Genomic DNA, 16,073 nt, shown 5'->3' on the forward strand with positions numbered 1-16,073 from the left:
AGAGCAATAAATACCCTCAGTCAATCAGCTAGAAAAAAATCTCCCCATAGAAGGAAACTTGGCCTTGATTCTGGACTAAGAACTCAAACAGTTCAATGTTTTCAAACATTAAAAGAGGGGTGAGGGAAGCACAGAAAGAGAGGCACAAGTAAAATCTAAAAATAAAATTGGTGAACAATGGTCAGATGGACTAGTCATCCAAATGTATACAGACTAAACTGGCCAGTTAAAATTAGACAGATTTTGTCAAGTTGGTTAAAAAGTAAAAAGGCATCTAGATTCCATGGGCAAAAGATACACCCAAAACAAAAGCACATTGAGAGCTTGGAAGAAAAAGGATGGAAGACAACAATGCCAAAAATAATAAATAAACAACCAAAAGAAAGTTGGGACAGATAGATTAACATTAGGCAAAATATTCTTCAAGGCAGAAAGCATTGCTAGAGATGAAGTGTTACTATATGATGACAAAAAGCATTTGCCACAAAGATATAATTCTACAAGTGTATTCATATAATAAAAACACAAATTCATAATATAAGGCAAAATATCCAGACGTATACAGAGACAAAATACACCATCTGGTAAATAATTTTAATACGCATTTCTCAGAAACTGATCAGATTAAGAGGACAGAAAAGATCAGTAATGACAGAAAAGGTTCAGACAAGCTGGATGTAATGGGCAAATGCTGAACACGCACCTAACTGGAAAAATGCACACACCTTGCAAGTACACATGGAACATTCATGAAAACCATCCCTGTTCTAGTCAAGGCCACAAAGCAAGCATCAACAAATTCCAAAATGTAAGTATCAGAGACCACTTTAACCACAACACAATTAAGTTAGCAATCAATTTAAAAAATATATTATCAGAAGAGGGTATATAGCTCAGTGGTAGAACAGTGGCTTAGCATGCACGAGGTCCTGGGTTCAATCCCCAGTATCTGCATTAAATAAATTAAAAAATTAAATAAAAACCTAATTACCTAAAATATATATTATTATATATTATCAGTTCATTTGTTACTTGAATTTATTTGTTCTCTTTCAAAACCTAAGTAGAGAAGAAAATGATAAAGAACAAATATTCAAAGAAGTTAAACATGAATATACATTAAGCATAGATACATACTGCAATGGTAATTTTATCTGTCAACTTGGCTAGGCCATGGCACTCAGATATTTGGTCAAACATTATTCTAGATGTTTCTGCAAAGGTATTTTTTAGATAAGAGTCACATTTAAATCAGGAGACTTTAACTAAAGCAGATTTCTCTCCATAATGTGAGTGGGTCTCACCCAATCAGTGGAAGACCTTTAATGAAAAAAGACTGACCTTCTGAAGAGGGGATCTGCCAGCAGATGGCCTTAGGGTTTGAACTGCAACAGTGGCTCTTCCCTGGGTCTCCAGGCTGCTGGCTGACCCTACAGACTTTGGACTTGCCATTCCACAATCATGAGAGCCAGTTCTTTAAAATAAATCTCTCTTTCCCTCTGTCTCTGTCTCTTTCCCTCTCTATACATACATACACATACGTGTGTGCACGCACGCGCACACATACACACACACACACATATTATTGGCTCAATTTCTCTGAAGAACCTGGACTAATACACATTTATCTATTTGCAGAATAAATAATATACACATATTTTATGGTGACTGATCAGCCAAAACAAAAGTCAATTCTTTGAAAACAGTAATAACAAAGATGGTCTCCAGTAAGACTGATCAAAAAGTAGAAAGCAGACACAAATAAGCAGTATTAGGAATAAAAACAGATATAACGTATAGCAGATCTCAAAAAGGTAAAGTGCGAAAGCCACATGTAACAAAATGGAAAACACTGGTAAAATACACAGATATCTAGAAAATTTTAACTTGCCAAAATTCAATCGAGAAGACATTAAAACCTGACTGTCCATAACCATTAAAAAAAGACAATCTTCCAATAAGAAAATACTAGGTCCACACAGTTTTGTAGGTCAGTTCCTATAATTACAACTATAGAGAGCATTTTAGGAACAAACGATAATTCCAATTTTACTCACACTTTCAGAGAAAAGAAAGTGAGGCTACGGAGCCACAAAGGAGTGAGGGGCAGGCTCCGCTGGCCAGGGAATTCCCAACATCAGAAGGATGGCTGCTGGACAGGGCTCACCACCCCACTGTGGGGCCTTCTGATGCAAAGGGCAGTCTTTGACATCTCAGCCCACTAGACACCTCCAAAACTCTGCCCTGACTCTCCTGGGGTCAAGGTCAGAGCAGAGCAGTCTCAGCCTGAATCCTGACTGGGAACCAGGAGGCCGGGTTACTGACGATTGCTCTGGGCTGATTCCCCCGGGAGAGGGCGGGGCCAAGACCAACGAATTGTTCAGAGCCCCAACTCAAAGGCAGCCTTTAACGTCACAGCTGAAATCAATCATGGGCCAAAGTGAGTAACCTTAGTCTTGATCTGAACTTTCTCTGCCCCCACACAATCTTTAAAAATAAAAAAACCCTCAAAACAAAAAAACAGATACTAATCAGAGTTGGCAGAATCGCCCAGACAGAGCAACCTCTTTGTTTAACTGTCATCAAACAGACTCCTTCTAACTATTCCTCAACAACAGGTAAAGCTTACAGGAAACCGTATGACTAACCTCCGGCCACGAGGAAGAAGAATAAGGAGGTTCTCTGGTCCTATGAAACATGTGGCCTCACAAAGCAGCCACTGACCCTGTTAACCCACACATTAAGCCCTATGCAAAATTAGCATTTGTGGCCGTTGCTCTGGGCCATCCAGAGGGATGTAATTAAGCAATCTAGAGTTCAATTGCAATCGTCAACAGTGTAATTCAATTATGGTGTTATTTGCAGGCCAAAGCACAGTGACTACTTAGGAGGGAGGGAGACTAGTTCAAAGGTTAACATCATACTGGAAGTTATGATAATGGTCTTTTGTATTAGAAACAAATCATTTTGACAAAAGTCCTGGGTCTTTTAACAGTCACCTCTCCCCAGCTTTCTGCATAAAATTCTCAGGTTCTAATTAAGTGCAGTCCCATTCAGGATACACCCATTTAAGGTCTCAAGAATTCAACTTTGCAAGGAGTTTCACTTACCACTTCTGCTTCATTTCCTACTTCTGCTTACAAGGCATTTCCTTTTCTCACACCTCCAGAGACGATGAGTGACTGGAGATGAGGGTCACCCTGAGTAGCTCTGAGAGGGAGTATTTGGCACTTATGTATCAGGACATCCTCTGAGCATCCCTGGCCTGGTTGCTTCTACAAGTGAGAATCTCCTGCACTGTTTGCACTGTTGACATCGATTGGAAGAGGGGGGCACCTTTTTTGCATTCAAGGCTTAATTACATAAACATTGATATCACGTGCCCTAGGTAAACTTTTTGGAAAGTTTTGCAAAGTGTAGAGTAGCCTATCATACTAGACAGTAATTAATAAAGGGAAATTCCTTGTTATCGTGTGTTATGATTAATAATCAACACTGAAGGATTTGTGTCCATTTTCATAGGAATCCACATTGTTTCTTGCATAAACGCCTGCTATTTGAGGCATAATATAGGAATCCCATAAAAATTTCTTCCACTGAAATAAGTGTCATTGTGTTTTCATAAAGTGAGAGAATACAGTCCTTGGGCACTCGTTTGAGTATTTTAACAGATGCAAAAGCAATTGCGTGTGGGAGGGAAGTGTTGGCGGCACTACTTGACATCCTTCAACTTCACATTAATGAAAGAACAGAAATAAAGAATGATTTAAATGTTCACACAAAAAAAGTCACTTCTGCAGGATCTGTGTATCATGCTGGGGTGCCCACAGTCTTCAAACTTTCCTTCAGCTGCTCCGCCCTTAAACAAAGGAAGCCGCTCTTGGAAGTCGAAGGTGTAAGAAAAGAGACCAAAGCCACTGTGGCCAAGGGACCAGGAGCAGGACTGGACCCTCCTGGTTAACTCTGCTCCTGCAGATGGCCCACAGACCCCCGGCGCTCAACCACACATCACCATGAAACCGACCCCCGGAATGGAAGGAGCCCAGAAGAGACTCACAAGGTCCTGGACACAAATCTTAGCTCTGCTGTTTATCAGCATGAGAGCTGGGGTGGCAAAAATAAAGTCAATCTGAATATCAACCAACCAAAGACTAACTTAGACCAACCAAGCACTGTTCTAAGCACCTTCTTTACCTTAATTTAATCTTCCCAACAATAGAAGATGGGTACTATTATTACCACTGCTTTATATATGAGGAAACTGAGGCTCAGAGCAATTTGCCCAAAGATCCCACAGCTGGTAGTCAGTAGCTAAGTAGGGATTCAAACCCCAACAGTCTAACTCTGTAGTCCACACTAATAACCACAAAAACCCCTCAGATCTTTGGCCCCATTTGGGCCAGCCAATTTGAAAATGAGGATGTTATTAATAATCTGAAGTAAAAGTATCCCATACATAATTCAATAATTATCATTCTTTTCATCGCAAACAGCAGAGAACATATGCCCTCCAGACACACACTAATAACCTCAGTGTTGAATTATCTGCCAAATAGCTCCTGTCAAACGTCTGTGTGAGCCAATTACTGCTTAAGAGATGGTTCACAGGATGCGCCAACCCCCAGAGCCTTCAGAAAAATTAGCGAGTTGTTATTCCAAAAGAATCAGCCAAACAAAGGCATGAGTGGAGAAAATAATCCACAAGGTTCAGTCCACAGCCAGATAGAGGACAGGTACAGAGACCAACAGCCACCTCCTCATCGATGTAAAGGGGAGCTTACTCACAAAAGTAAATAAAATCCAAAGCGACAAATACCTGATGCACCTATTCTGTGCTGAAGACCAAGAGGCGCTAGAGATGGAGCTGCAAAGCCTTCGCTGTCAGAGCTGCCATTCTGGTGCAGGAGGCAGATCATAAACAAAGAGACGAATATGCACATCATAGGTCAGCTGGTGGGAAGTGCTATGAAGAAATAAAACCAGGACACAAGGATGGGGTTTGTGAAGCAGGGATGCTGTATTAGAGGGCGTCAGGGAAGGCCTCTACCATGGTGACATTTCAGCAGAGATCTGACCTGAGTGTACTTGGAGGAGAACATCTCAACAGAGAGGACAGCAGGCACAAAGGCCCTGAGACACCAGTGCTTCAGTGAATGAGCCAGGGGATGTGGTGGGAGGTGCAGTCCCAAAGGCAGCCCGAGGCCAAATCACATATGGCACTACTGGTCATGATGGGGACTTTGGTTTTTTTCTTTGTTTGTTTTTAAGTTTTTAAAAATACCTTTATTATAGTATGATTCCTGTACAGAAAACTACACATATTTCAGATATATAATTTGATGAATTTTAATAGATGTAGACACCAATGAAACCACCACCACAATCAAGATAGCTAACATTTCCATCACTCCCCAAGAGGTGCAATTTTCCAACTCCCAACTTATCCCTTCTCACCTCCTTTACCCCATGGTAACCATAAGTTTGTTCTCTCTGTCTATGAGTCTGTTTCTGTTTTGTAGGTAAGTTCATTTGTGTCCATTTTTTAGATTCTACCTATAAGTGATCTCATATGGTATTTTTCTCTCTCTTTCTAGCTTACTTCACTTAGAATGACAACCCCCAGGTCCATCCATGTTGCTGCAAATGGCATTATTTTATTCCTTTTTATGGCTGAGTAGTATTCCATTGTATATCTATACCACATCTTCTTTACCCAGTAAGACAGGGGACTTTGGATTTTCATCCTGAGATGAGAAGCCACTGAAGAGTTTTGGAGGGGAAAGAGTGATGTGATTTGATTTATGTTTTTGGGATTACTCTGCTGCTTTGTGGAAGATGGTGAGAAGGGGGCAAGCGCAGAGCAGAGACCACTCAGAAGACTATGTGTTCATCTTGGAGACCGAGCTGAGTCTAGGAGGCAAACACAAGCCTTAGACAATGAAAACCACAAAACCCAAATGGACGAAGGGCCTGAATACATGAGAACTCGGCTGCAGCCCTAGAGAAGACTTAGTGTGGTATAAAGACTTTTTTGTTCCTCAGTGATTTATCAAGAGCTAACATGTTACAGCGCTTGCTACGTGTCAGGCTCTTTTCTAAGCACCTTACGTGCATAAGCATAGCAATCCTCTTAGATGAGCACTAGCATCATCCCCACTTTAAATATGGAGAAACTGAGGCATGGATCACTGCAGGTGGCTTGTTGTAGATCTGGGATTTTAACCGAGCAGGCTGGCTACAGGTGTTCCTCCTACCAACCCACAAAGAACACCTGGGAATGTCTTAGACTGACTCTCTGCAAAACTCTCAGGCCTGTTTCAGAGAAGCCTGGGAAGCCTTTCCAGAAGGAACCCCCCAGGGTGGAGGCCTAAGGAAATGAAGGAGGAGAAAGCATGTCATGCTGGAAGGGAAGAAGGATGGTGCTCCAGGTCCTACACAACCCACACCAGGGCCCCGCCCTCCACAACCATCACAGATCCCAGACCACAGGCAAGTACCCCCCACCTCCACCCTCGAGCTACCAGACGAGCAGTCCTTTCTCACAGAGGGGATTTTGCCAGAGGCTTTGTCATTTCAGGAAGGCTTGTGTGGGGAAATTAGGAGGTAGGAAGAGAAACTAACCCCACACAAGGCTGCCCATTCACCCATCACAGCCATCCAAGAGCCCTGCACACCTCCAGGGGCTCCTCTTTGCTCCCTGGCTGGGGGCTCAGCAGTGCTGACAACATTTGCTGGTCTGAGAGTCTAACCCTATCACTCTGATCTCAATGCACCTGAGGCCCTGGAAGTTTCCAGATGAGATTCTGAACAAGAATTGCTAGGAAACCCACACTCTTGACTGTTTCCTCTCAATTGGGCTTCAGGGACTCTAACCTACAGGAGAGCATCCCAAAATACGGCACCTCTGAAAAGTGGGGTGTTAGTCACCACCTCTCAAGGGCCCTTCTCTCCACTGAGAAATTACGAGCCTGAGAGATGACAGCTGGAACATGTGACAGGGCCACCAAAACATGAAGAAGCTTTAAGACACAGCACATCTCCTCCGCCCTACGCACAAAGCCCCAGAACCCTCAGTGCACAGGAGGTATCTTTGCAGAACGGAAGGAAAGGCAAAGGGGCAACATCAGATGCCCCATGCACATCCTGGGTCTCACCACACTCAGCCCAAACTTCTCCCCTCCAGCCTTCGCTCCACACAACGAGGAGCAAAGCCCCAAAGAAGCACGTTCAGGCAGCAAACAAGGCCTCTGACCTACATCAGGTAGGGCAGAGAGAACACCTGGGACCTCTGGGGAAAAGATTTCCAACAATAGGCTTGTTCTAACTAATACGGGCTTCAGCGGCCCCCTTCAGGGAGCTCATCAGCCTGAACAGCCTGCTGGCAGCCTTTTCCCTTAACAGTTTTCTGGACCTTTTCTCGAGAATGTTCCTCACTGGCTAACAGCAAACATAAAGCCAAACAGCTGCAATGGATTGAAAAAACAATACGGCAGAAAGAGCATTCTTCAGGTGATTAGGTGAATCGATGCAAACCTGCCTCCTGACTCCCTAATGTACTGGAGTCCGGCTGGGAAAGGGAGCTGCCACCTGCAGTAGGTGGCAGAGTCTGCAAGATTTCAAGTTTCAGCTCGACTGCAATGAGCCATGATGTGCTCTGAACATTTTACGACAAAATCAATCTGACTGAACCCAAACTGCCTTGCAGCCAGGATCCAAACTGCGACACAGTCATACACATGCTAATATCTGGTGCATCCCTAGTCTCAACAGAGACCTAGACTCATGCCAGATATCAGAATCCAAGTTTGTACCATTCAAAAAGAGGTGGCACACACAGTAAACTAAAAGAAACCCAACGGGGGGCTTCTCTCTGCACTGAAAAAAAAAAAAAGAAATAAATGTCCAGTGAGAGGAAGCCGTTTCTCAGGGCGGAGGACCAGCCATCAGTCATCAGGACCCTGACCGTACCTGCAATGATCCCATCCATCTGCTCCAGGGCAGCTTCCAGCGCGTGACTTGCATCAGAAGCCATGACTCCTGCTTCCTGCTCAGGCTCCTCCTCTCCTACTGAAAATTCAAATATAGAACAAAGGAAAAATTACTGAGAGTTCCATGTTACATGCCCACCAAATCCTCTTGCTCCACCACCGCACAGCACGCTCACGGGCATCCTAGATTTCTGACATGCAGTTTCTACCATCTCGATGGCCTCTACCTCTTGGCACCAGTGCTGTTCCTCCGTGAATCTTCAGCATGTGGTCCCATTTGCTTCTGTCATGAAAAGCCACTAAGGCTCTCCAGAGTCCCCTGCAGCAGTGAAACAGTGATCGCCTCTCCTACCATCACTGTGGTCCCAGGCTCCAGAAGCTCCAGCCGCCCTGGAGAAGGCTCAAGGCTCCCCCCATATCAGGGAGAGCACACAGCTGGCGGGGACTCCATCAGGACGTGTCCTGCAGCCGTGAGTCACAGCAGGTATTAGCCGTCTTATATCTGCATTTGTCCGCATCTGGGATGCTCTCCTTGGGAGGCTGTGATCCAGACTTCAACTGCCATTTTCACTTTTCAAGTGAGCCAATGTGCCCTGTCTAGGAAGGCTACGGGCACACTGTCGTGGGAGGAGTACCATGCCAGGAGCCTGGGGCACTGTCTCTTACCATTTTAGTTCTGTTCTACCCAGCACCATTCAAGGTGCAGAAGGCCATCTTCTCAGGGCTGGAGAATTTCTCCAAAAATACAGCCTAGCCACCGCTCCCCTAAGGCTGAGTCTCCTCTCTAGTGGGAAGGATGGCAATTGGTTCCATCTCTAGATAACTCTGCCTCTTAGAAAGGTCTTTACACTAAACTGTCGTCTTTGCAGCCTCTTCTTATTTTTCTTGCTTCCCACCCCCTCCCTGGTAGCAGGGAGAGACTTACAACAGCATCAGTAATCCTAAGAGACTTAGGTCACACCTGTGAATGGGAGGCAGGCGCTATTGTTTGCTCATTCAGCAAAGCCCATGTCCTGTGCACAATGGGCCTAAGTGCTGCAGAGAACAGAGACAGGGCTCCCACATTCCAAGGGGGCACAGCTCAGGGAACAGGACATTCTGTTGCTCATTTTCCCCATGAAGTTAGATCTCTGGCAAGAAGAGAGGAAAGTGAGCCACCACAGGAAAGTGGAGAAGAATGTTAGGACCCCAAAGAATCACACTGGACAGTACCAGGCAGGAGCAGTTCAACACCCTGGGTTCAAAGCCAGCTCTGCCATTTACTGTATGATCTCTGAACCTCAGTGTTCTCATCTGAAAAATGGGGATGATAACAGCACCTAACCCACAAGGTTGACATCTTGATTAAATGAGTAATCAGTATTTCACAGAAAATTTCATATTGTATGTCTTAAGTGCTCGGTATACATTAGCTTTTTTTTTTTTTTTTTGCAGGGTGGGTGGGTGGTGGTAATTAGGTTTAATTATTTATTTTAACAGAGTTACCAGGGATTGAACCCAGAACCTACAGTGCTAAGCATGCACTCTGCCACTGAGCTATACCCTCCCCAGCTACGTTAGCTTTTTTTTTTTAAAGTGAGGAGATAATCTCAGGACACATCTGTGCCAGGACAGCTCACTGGATTAGGGACTTTAACCGAAAATGGGGTAGGCTCAGGGAGGGAGAACCCAGGTAGATCCAAGAGTCTGGTCCTTTGGAAGAGGTAGGCACGGCAAAGAAAGATAAGCCACTATGCATGTGGCGAGGGAGGGCAGTGACTCATTGGTACAAAGGCCAAGGGGTCAGAAAGGAACACTGAGCATTCGCAGTCGGAGAACCACCACATAGTCAGCTCAGGGGAGTGTGGACAGGAGCTTGCAGAGGGGGCTGGAGCCCCACTGGCACCTCGAGGCTATGGCAGGAGCCAGACAGGGCTGCAGCAAGGACAGAGCACATGCCAGAGCAAATCTGGGTGCAGATCTCAGGGTGTGAATGGGAGCAATGCTGGGGGCAGGGTGGGGGGGGGTAGAGGCAGCAGAAACAGGGCAAGATTCGGCACACTCACACCTATTCGGCCATAAGGGATAGTAAAAGTTTAAAGACCTACTTCCCTCTGAGGAAGTTCCCAACTGCTCCCAGGGAAAAAAAAAATTCAAAATCTGTACTGTGACGGAAGGAAGCAGCCGGCAGGATCCAGCTCTGCCGACCTGACGTGGCCCTCCCATGGCTCCCCATGCTCCGGCAGCCATGGTCCCTGCACAACTCCCAGCACTCTAAGTCAACTGAAAAAAGTTGAGTTATATTTTATTCGGAGGACTTTCTGAGGACTCAAGCCCAGGATACAGCCTCTCAGATCACTCTAAGAGATTGTTCTGCCCAGGCAAGAGTGGGACCAGGATATATAGGAGTTTTTGCAACAAAGATGAGGGTCAGAACATCAGATTACAATTAATTAAAGAAAACCAGATATCTCAAGTTGAGGAATTTAGCGCTTCTCTATGTATGGGAAGGTGCAAAGGTCTGAGCTCACTGAAGTCATTCCTTTGATGTGCACCTTAGCTATCTAAGGCCAGTATCCTGAGCTCGCACATCCTGAGTTCCCTCAGGGTGCACTGTTGGGGGCAGTCGCAGAGGCTGGACTGCCTGCTTGTCTGCATCCTGAGTTCCCTTCATTCACTGTCATGGGGTGGAGGTAACAGCTGATGACTTGACTGTCACAGCATCCTTTGTTTACTGATATGGGTGGTAATGTTTTTCATTCACACCCTTTGCCGACCCTCTGCCCTGAGCTCACTTCCCCAGCTCCCTGCACAGCTGATCCTCATCCTTCAGCCAGCAGCAACCAAGTCTCTTCTCAGAGACGCCTTCCTTGCATGCCCCTAATTCAACCCCTTTGTAGCACAGTGCCTCCAAATTCTAGTCCATCTGTTTCCTTGCTAACTGGCCTTGCTCACCCTCACTGTGGAGGCAGGTGGGCCCCATCCGCCTCACTCACCCCTAAGTGCCCCGTGCCAGCAGAGTGGCACAAGGAAGTTTATGAGTAAATACCGTGAATCAATGGATGGATCTATGTGGCCAGCATTGCCTGAACTGCTGTACACTGGGGGGATACTGACAAATCAGACCTAGTCCCTGCCCCACAGGACCATGCAGTCTGGTGAAGACAGAAGTATGACCAAATAATTATGACCCAGTGTGAGGCATGCTGAGAGAGGCAGGGAGGCAGTTTCCCTGGGTCTTGAAGGATGGGTAGGCACTTTCTCAGAAGATAAGGGTGATTCCAGGCCAAGGGGGCAGTGCGTGAAAGGCAGGGGAGCATGTCAGGACAGGACGTCGTTGGCAAACGTCAAAATGGTTGATGAGATTATACAGGAGCACCCAGCTGCTCCCCGTGAGTCAGAATCCTCCACGGAATTCACAACACCTCCACAAGGGCAATTAAGGAGGGGTGCTTGGGAATCACACCCACATCAGGGATCTGGATGTCCGTGCACCACCACTCAAGTGGCCTCAGATGTCAACACGATCGAGACTTTTAAAAGGAAGATCTCATATGTCAGCCTAGCTGGGGCCTTAGTACTGGGGTGAAAGGTGAGAGGGCAGTTAGCAGGTGCTGAGCCCAGGGGGCCCAGTGATGTCCCCCTGCCACAAAAGGGCCCTAACAGTGAACCGTGGGCCCTCTGCCCAGGGATGAGTTGGTACTTGGCAAAGAGCAAGCTGGGTGGACCCGTGGGAGCTGGCGAGAAGTGAAATGTGAGTCAAGGGTGTAGTATATTCACAGCCCAGGACCTGGGCCGTCAAGACTGGGAGACCTTGGGAGCCAGAACCTGCTAGGGGCAGCTGATGAGCTCAGTGCTGGGTCTGCGGTGACGGCAGGATGCAGTGAGAAAGGGCTCTGCCGGCCTCTGGTGCCAGGCGGCTGTGAGGGGTCACTGGTGTCAGGGACAGAGGGGACCGCTGAAGGGCCAAACATACCATAGAAGCGACGCCTCCAGCCCCATCAATGAACACGGACACTCTGATGGAACAGGGAAGCCACGAGGTCACCAACCACTGCTATCTTGGCAGCTACAATCATTTTCTTCCCTCCCCAGGTGGGAGCTCCCCGTAAGGAAGGCACCCTGGGACAATCCCTGCTCTCGAGGACCTTGGGGTCTCAGAGGCCAAGGTGTCACCCAGTTGCATTTAGTGCTCTGTGTCTTCCATGTCTGTTCACCCCCCCAGAGTCACGCACCACTCTCAGGAGCGTGGGTTCATCGGGGATGTGAGGAGAAACAAGGTGACGAGGCCAGAGGGCACATGTGGAAGAGGCAGTAACCCAAAGGGCTGGGAGAGAGGAGAATCCGGGTCAAACTCCAAAGGGGCCCCATGAAAGGCAGGACGACCTCTAGGCAGGTGGTGGGGAGTGGAAGTGAAATCATCTTCTCCACCCGTGAGAGGGGAGCTCCAGCTGACCACCCAGGGGCCTGTCAGCAGAGGAACTGACATTGTGCCCTGGGAGCTCTAAGGAGGGGCGCCCCACCAGCCCAGGAAGGAGAAGAGCAGGCAAAGGAGGACATGGTATCCTTAATGTGTTCAGTCCAGTGACAGCTGCCATATCGGCCAAAAGCAGTTTCCCTGCTCTGGACACTTGGACCATTAACAGAGCCCTACATTTGACACGGACGGGCAAGCAGCCTTCTCATACCAAGGAACTGGCTCATCCTGAGCTACAGAGATAAGGAAGGGAATGTTGTGTAAGAAAAGAAAATGTGCGGTCCACCCGTCATGCAACCCTCCCCTCCCCAACAGGCCTCTTGAGATGCTGTCATCTTCCTCTCCGTGATGGTGCCTGATGCTGGGCTCCCCTAGGACAAGACTTGACCCTCCTCTTTGCTACCAGCCAGGAAGAAAACAACCCTGCAGCTGAGAGACCAGCCAATGAGGAAGGAACTGCCATGTGTGAAAATGACAGTGTCTGGTGACAGCTGTCAGAGCCACAGTGATCTGCGCCACACAAAGGCCAGTTTGGCACCTCCAAGTTAAATAGGGTGCAGGGTTAGGTGAAGTTTAGAGGGTGAGCCACAATTAGCTGCCCACCACCTGGGGCACTCCAAGGCAGTGATTTAGATACGGTATTAACTACTTCTGTGCTCAGCAAAGGAGAATCAGCAGTAGGCAGGAACTGCTGACTAAGACAAGTCTTGGGTAAGTAAATCTTAACTTGCCTCACCCATCCTGAAATGCAAGCTTCTATTCCATTTTATAAACTAGCTTTCTCTTCATAAAAGTGGCAACAGGATGCAAGTGTTTTGGGGAGGCTTGGACTGTCCTGGATGGAGGAAGGAATCAGGAACAGATCTATAGTCCCTGGTACCCTCCACGGTCTCCTGGGCCAGGGCTGGGCCCTGACACCTCACAGCTGCAGCCAGATAGGGTCCAGCATCACTGGGTAGAAGGAAATGCCTCGGGCCAGAACCCTCAACCAAGGACTCACCACCCCCGAACTTGGACTCATCTCAGACCTCTTCCAGCCCCAAAGAGCCAACAGGTGGTAAGGAAGTATCACAACATCTCAACGAGCTGAAGACTTTTCCCCACAGTTTACTGGTCGCCCATAAACCACAGATGCTCACTCTTCAAATGGTTAAAGAAATACCTCTTGTTATCCTTGAGCTGGGGAGATGGCCTCTGAAAAGGATACAGAAAACTTATCTCTTTGGGATAGTAGGGCAAGAAGCCATTTTCAGCACTTAAAAAATAATAATAAAGATGGAGGAAGACATACAAAGAAAACTGATGGCAGTGCCTACATTCTCAATTTCATCCCAAGCCGACCAATATTAACTTTCTTTCTAAAGGACAAATAGGAAAGAACATAGAGTTTATAGCGAGACAATGCTGAGTAAAAACCTGGGCTCTGCTATGTAATGGTTGTGGGTCTTTAAACAAGTTACCTAACCTTTCAGAGCCTCAATGGTCTCATCTACAAACTCAGTATAAAATGAATCTCATTGTTTTGGACAAAAATAAACAAGAAAGAGACCTCCGATAAATACAGCAGATTGAAGTCAAACATCTAATTTAGCTACCCATTGAAACAACAGGAGGGAAACTTATTGGGAAAGACACAAACCCACAAGGACTTGGGGAACGTGATCAGAGACATAAGGGAGATGGCCGGGCAACAGCTATGCAGCAAGCCTAAAAGGGCAGTTGGTCCATGTTGGAGGGCTTCCCAAAGCTCTGGGAGAGAGTTCTTCAGTACCATGAAATTAACAGCACATCTGCTGCATCTGACCATCTTAAGAGATTTATATAATTGCTGAAGAATTTGTTCAACTCAATGATAAGAAAATAGCAAACTAAGTAAATGACAAAAGAACTCTGAGGAAACTAAAAAGTAAAAATAATCATAGTCCTTACAATGAAACACCATGCACATACGGATTTAACAGAAATTGCACTGGCAGGATGGAGGGGATGGAGAAGTGCTTGTGAGTGATGGGAGCAAGACTGGAGAGAGAGCTCCCATCTCTCTCACCTTCTAGGGTGGGAATTTGGATGTCACAAGACAATGACAACTGAAAAAAAATAGTAAAGTAGCAGAACAAGCATTTTTTCAGTGATCTGGGTAAAAATACTGAAAGAGTTTGAAGTGGCAGCATCTGAGGAAGAACAATGGGGTGGGTAGATGGGGAGACGGCTGTTTTAACAAATCGTATACAATTATTTGACCCTTTAAATTGTGTAGATATCTAGTAGTGATAAAAAACAAAAATAATCACAAAGATTTAAAGAGATGATATGGGTGGGCTGCCTGGCACAGCGTCGAGATTCGATTCATGTGGGTTCCTTTCTCCTCTTAGCTTCCCTGTATCGGGCAGGTGCCTGTGAGCTACTTGCTAAGAGTTTATCCAGCATTATCTCACTTAATCCCCACGTGCCACTGAGGAACTACTCTCCCCCTTACAGACCTGCCTGAGGATGCCCACTGCTCTTCCTCCCTTTCTTCCACGTGGTTTTGAGCACAGGAGGACCTAACTTACCTTTTAAAAAGATCCTTTCGGCTGCAACTTGGACTGAGGATGGGGGTGGGGTGGGGTGGCAGTGCAGCAGTGAACACAAGAAAGCCAGGCAAGAGATAAAGGTAGCTTGGACCAGAAGATCGTGGTAGATGTTCTAATCCTTAATGTATGTTGACGGCAAAACCAGTCAGCTCAGCTGATAGACTGGACGTGGGCTGATAAGAAAGAACGTAGGGTTTATAGCCAGTCTTGAGTTAAAACCTGGCCTCTGCTGGATAATGGCTGTGGATAATGTGCATAATGAGAGGAGGGAAACAGGACTTCAAGTCTTTGCCTGGGAGCCTCTGGGAGGGTGGGGAGAACCACAGGAGCAACAACACGGGTGGTGGGGTTGGGGGATGAAATCAAGAGATTGGGTTTGGAAACACTCAGTTTAAGATGCCTACGGACACCAAGCAAGATATGCTGAGTAGGTATTTGGAAATACGAGTCTGAGAGTCAGAAAGAAATCTGCCCGGAGACAATCCGGGAGCTGTCTGCATGAAGGTGGGACTTAAAACAACCACGTGAAGCAACTGTAGTAGCATAAGACAAAAAAAAAAAAAAGGAAAAGGGAGAGGCCCCAAGACTCTGTAGAACACTCCAACATGCAGCGTGCAGCTGTCAGGGAGGAGAACCAAGGCAGGAGACTGAGAAGGAAGAGGCAGGAGAACTGAGAAAGGGGTGTCCCAGAAACCGTACGAAGGGTTCAGGGTGGAGGATGCAGTCAAGGGTGCCAAGCGCTGCTGAGTCAGACCAGAGACCATCTTCTCTCCAAACACTCACTGGGGGTGATCTCACCTGCTGCGCCGCTTCACCTGGCCCTGCACTACCTCACCCTAGGCTGCAGTAGCCTGACTGGTTGTCCTGCAACTGGTTCCAGGCAGCCTCTCCATTGGCCCTGCACTGAAGACTCACCAACTCAATGCTCCTCCAACCTGGGTGTCTGTCCGGATCACCCGGAGAGCTAACAGAGCAAGAGGTCCAGGCTCATCTCAAGGAAAGAGGGCCTGGCCTTTGCATGCTGACCTAGCTGCTCAGGTGCTCCTGAGACTCACA

At 46.8% G+C, this 16,073-nt stretch overlaps 1 protein-coding gene across 20 annotated transcripts in view; it reads right to left on the reverse strand.

Annotated features, from left to right (window-relative positions):
• PPFIBP2 (PPFIA binding protein 2) overlaps positions 1-16,073 on the reverse strand; it is a 144,738-nt gene that overhangs the window by 103,178 nt on the left and 25,487 nt on the right. For 18 of the 20 annotated variants that reach the window (XR_004323316.1, XR_004323317.1, XR_004323318.1 and 15 more), the window contains one exon: positions 7,969-8,067. Coding sequence is in view for 17 of the 20 variants with exons in the window: in XM_032489120.1 (XP_032345011.1) it covers positions 7,969-8,032 (64 nt within the window). In the remaining 3 variants the exon portion in view is untranslated. Of the gene's footprint in view, positions 1-4,816; positions 4,964-7,968; positions 8,068-16,073 lie in introns of those variants that run through there. The other 2 variants (XM_032489107.1, XM_032489115.1) reach the window with 2 other exon arrangements.

Source organism: Camelus ferus, chromosome 10 (genome assembly GCF_009834535.1).
Source record: "Camelus ferus isolate YT-003-E chromosome 10, BCGSAC_Cfer_1.0, whole genome shotgun sequence".
Classification (NCBI taxonomy): Eukaryota; Metazoa; Chordata; class Mammalia; order Artiodactyla; family Camelidae; genus Camelus; species Camelus ferus.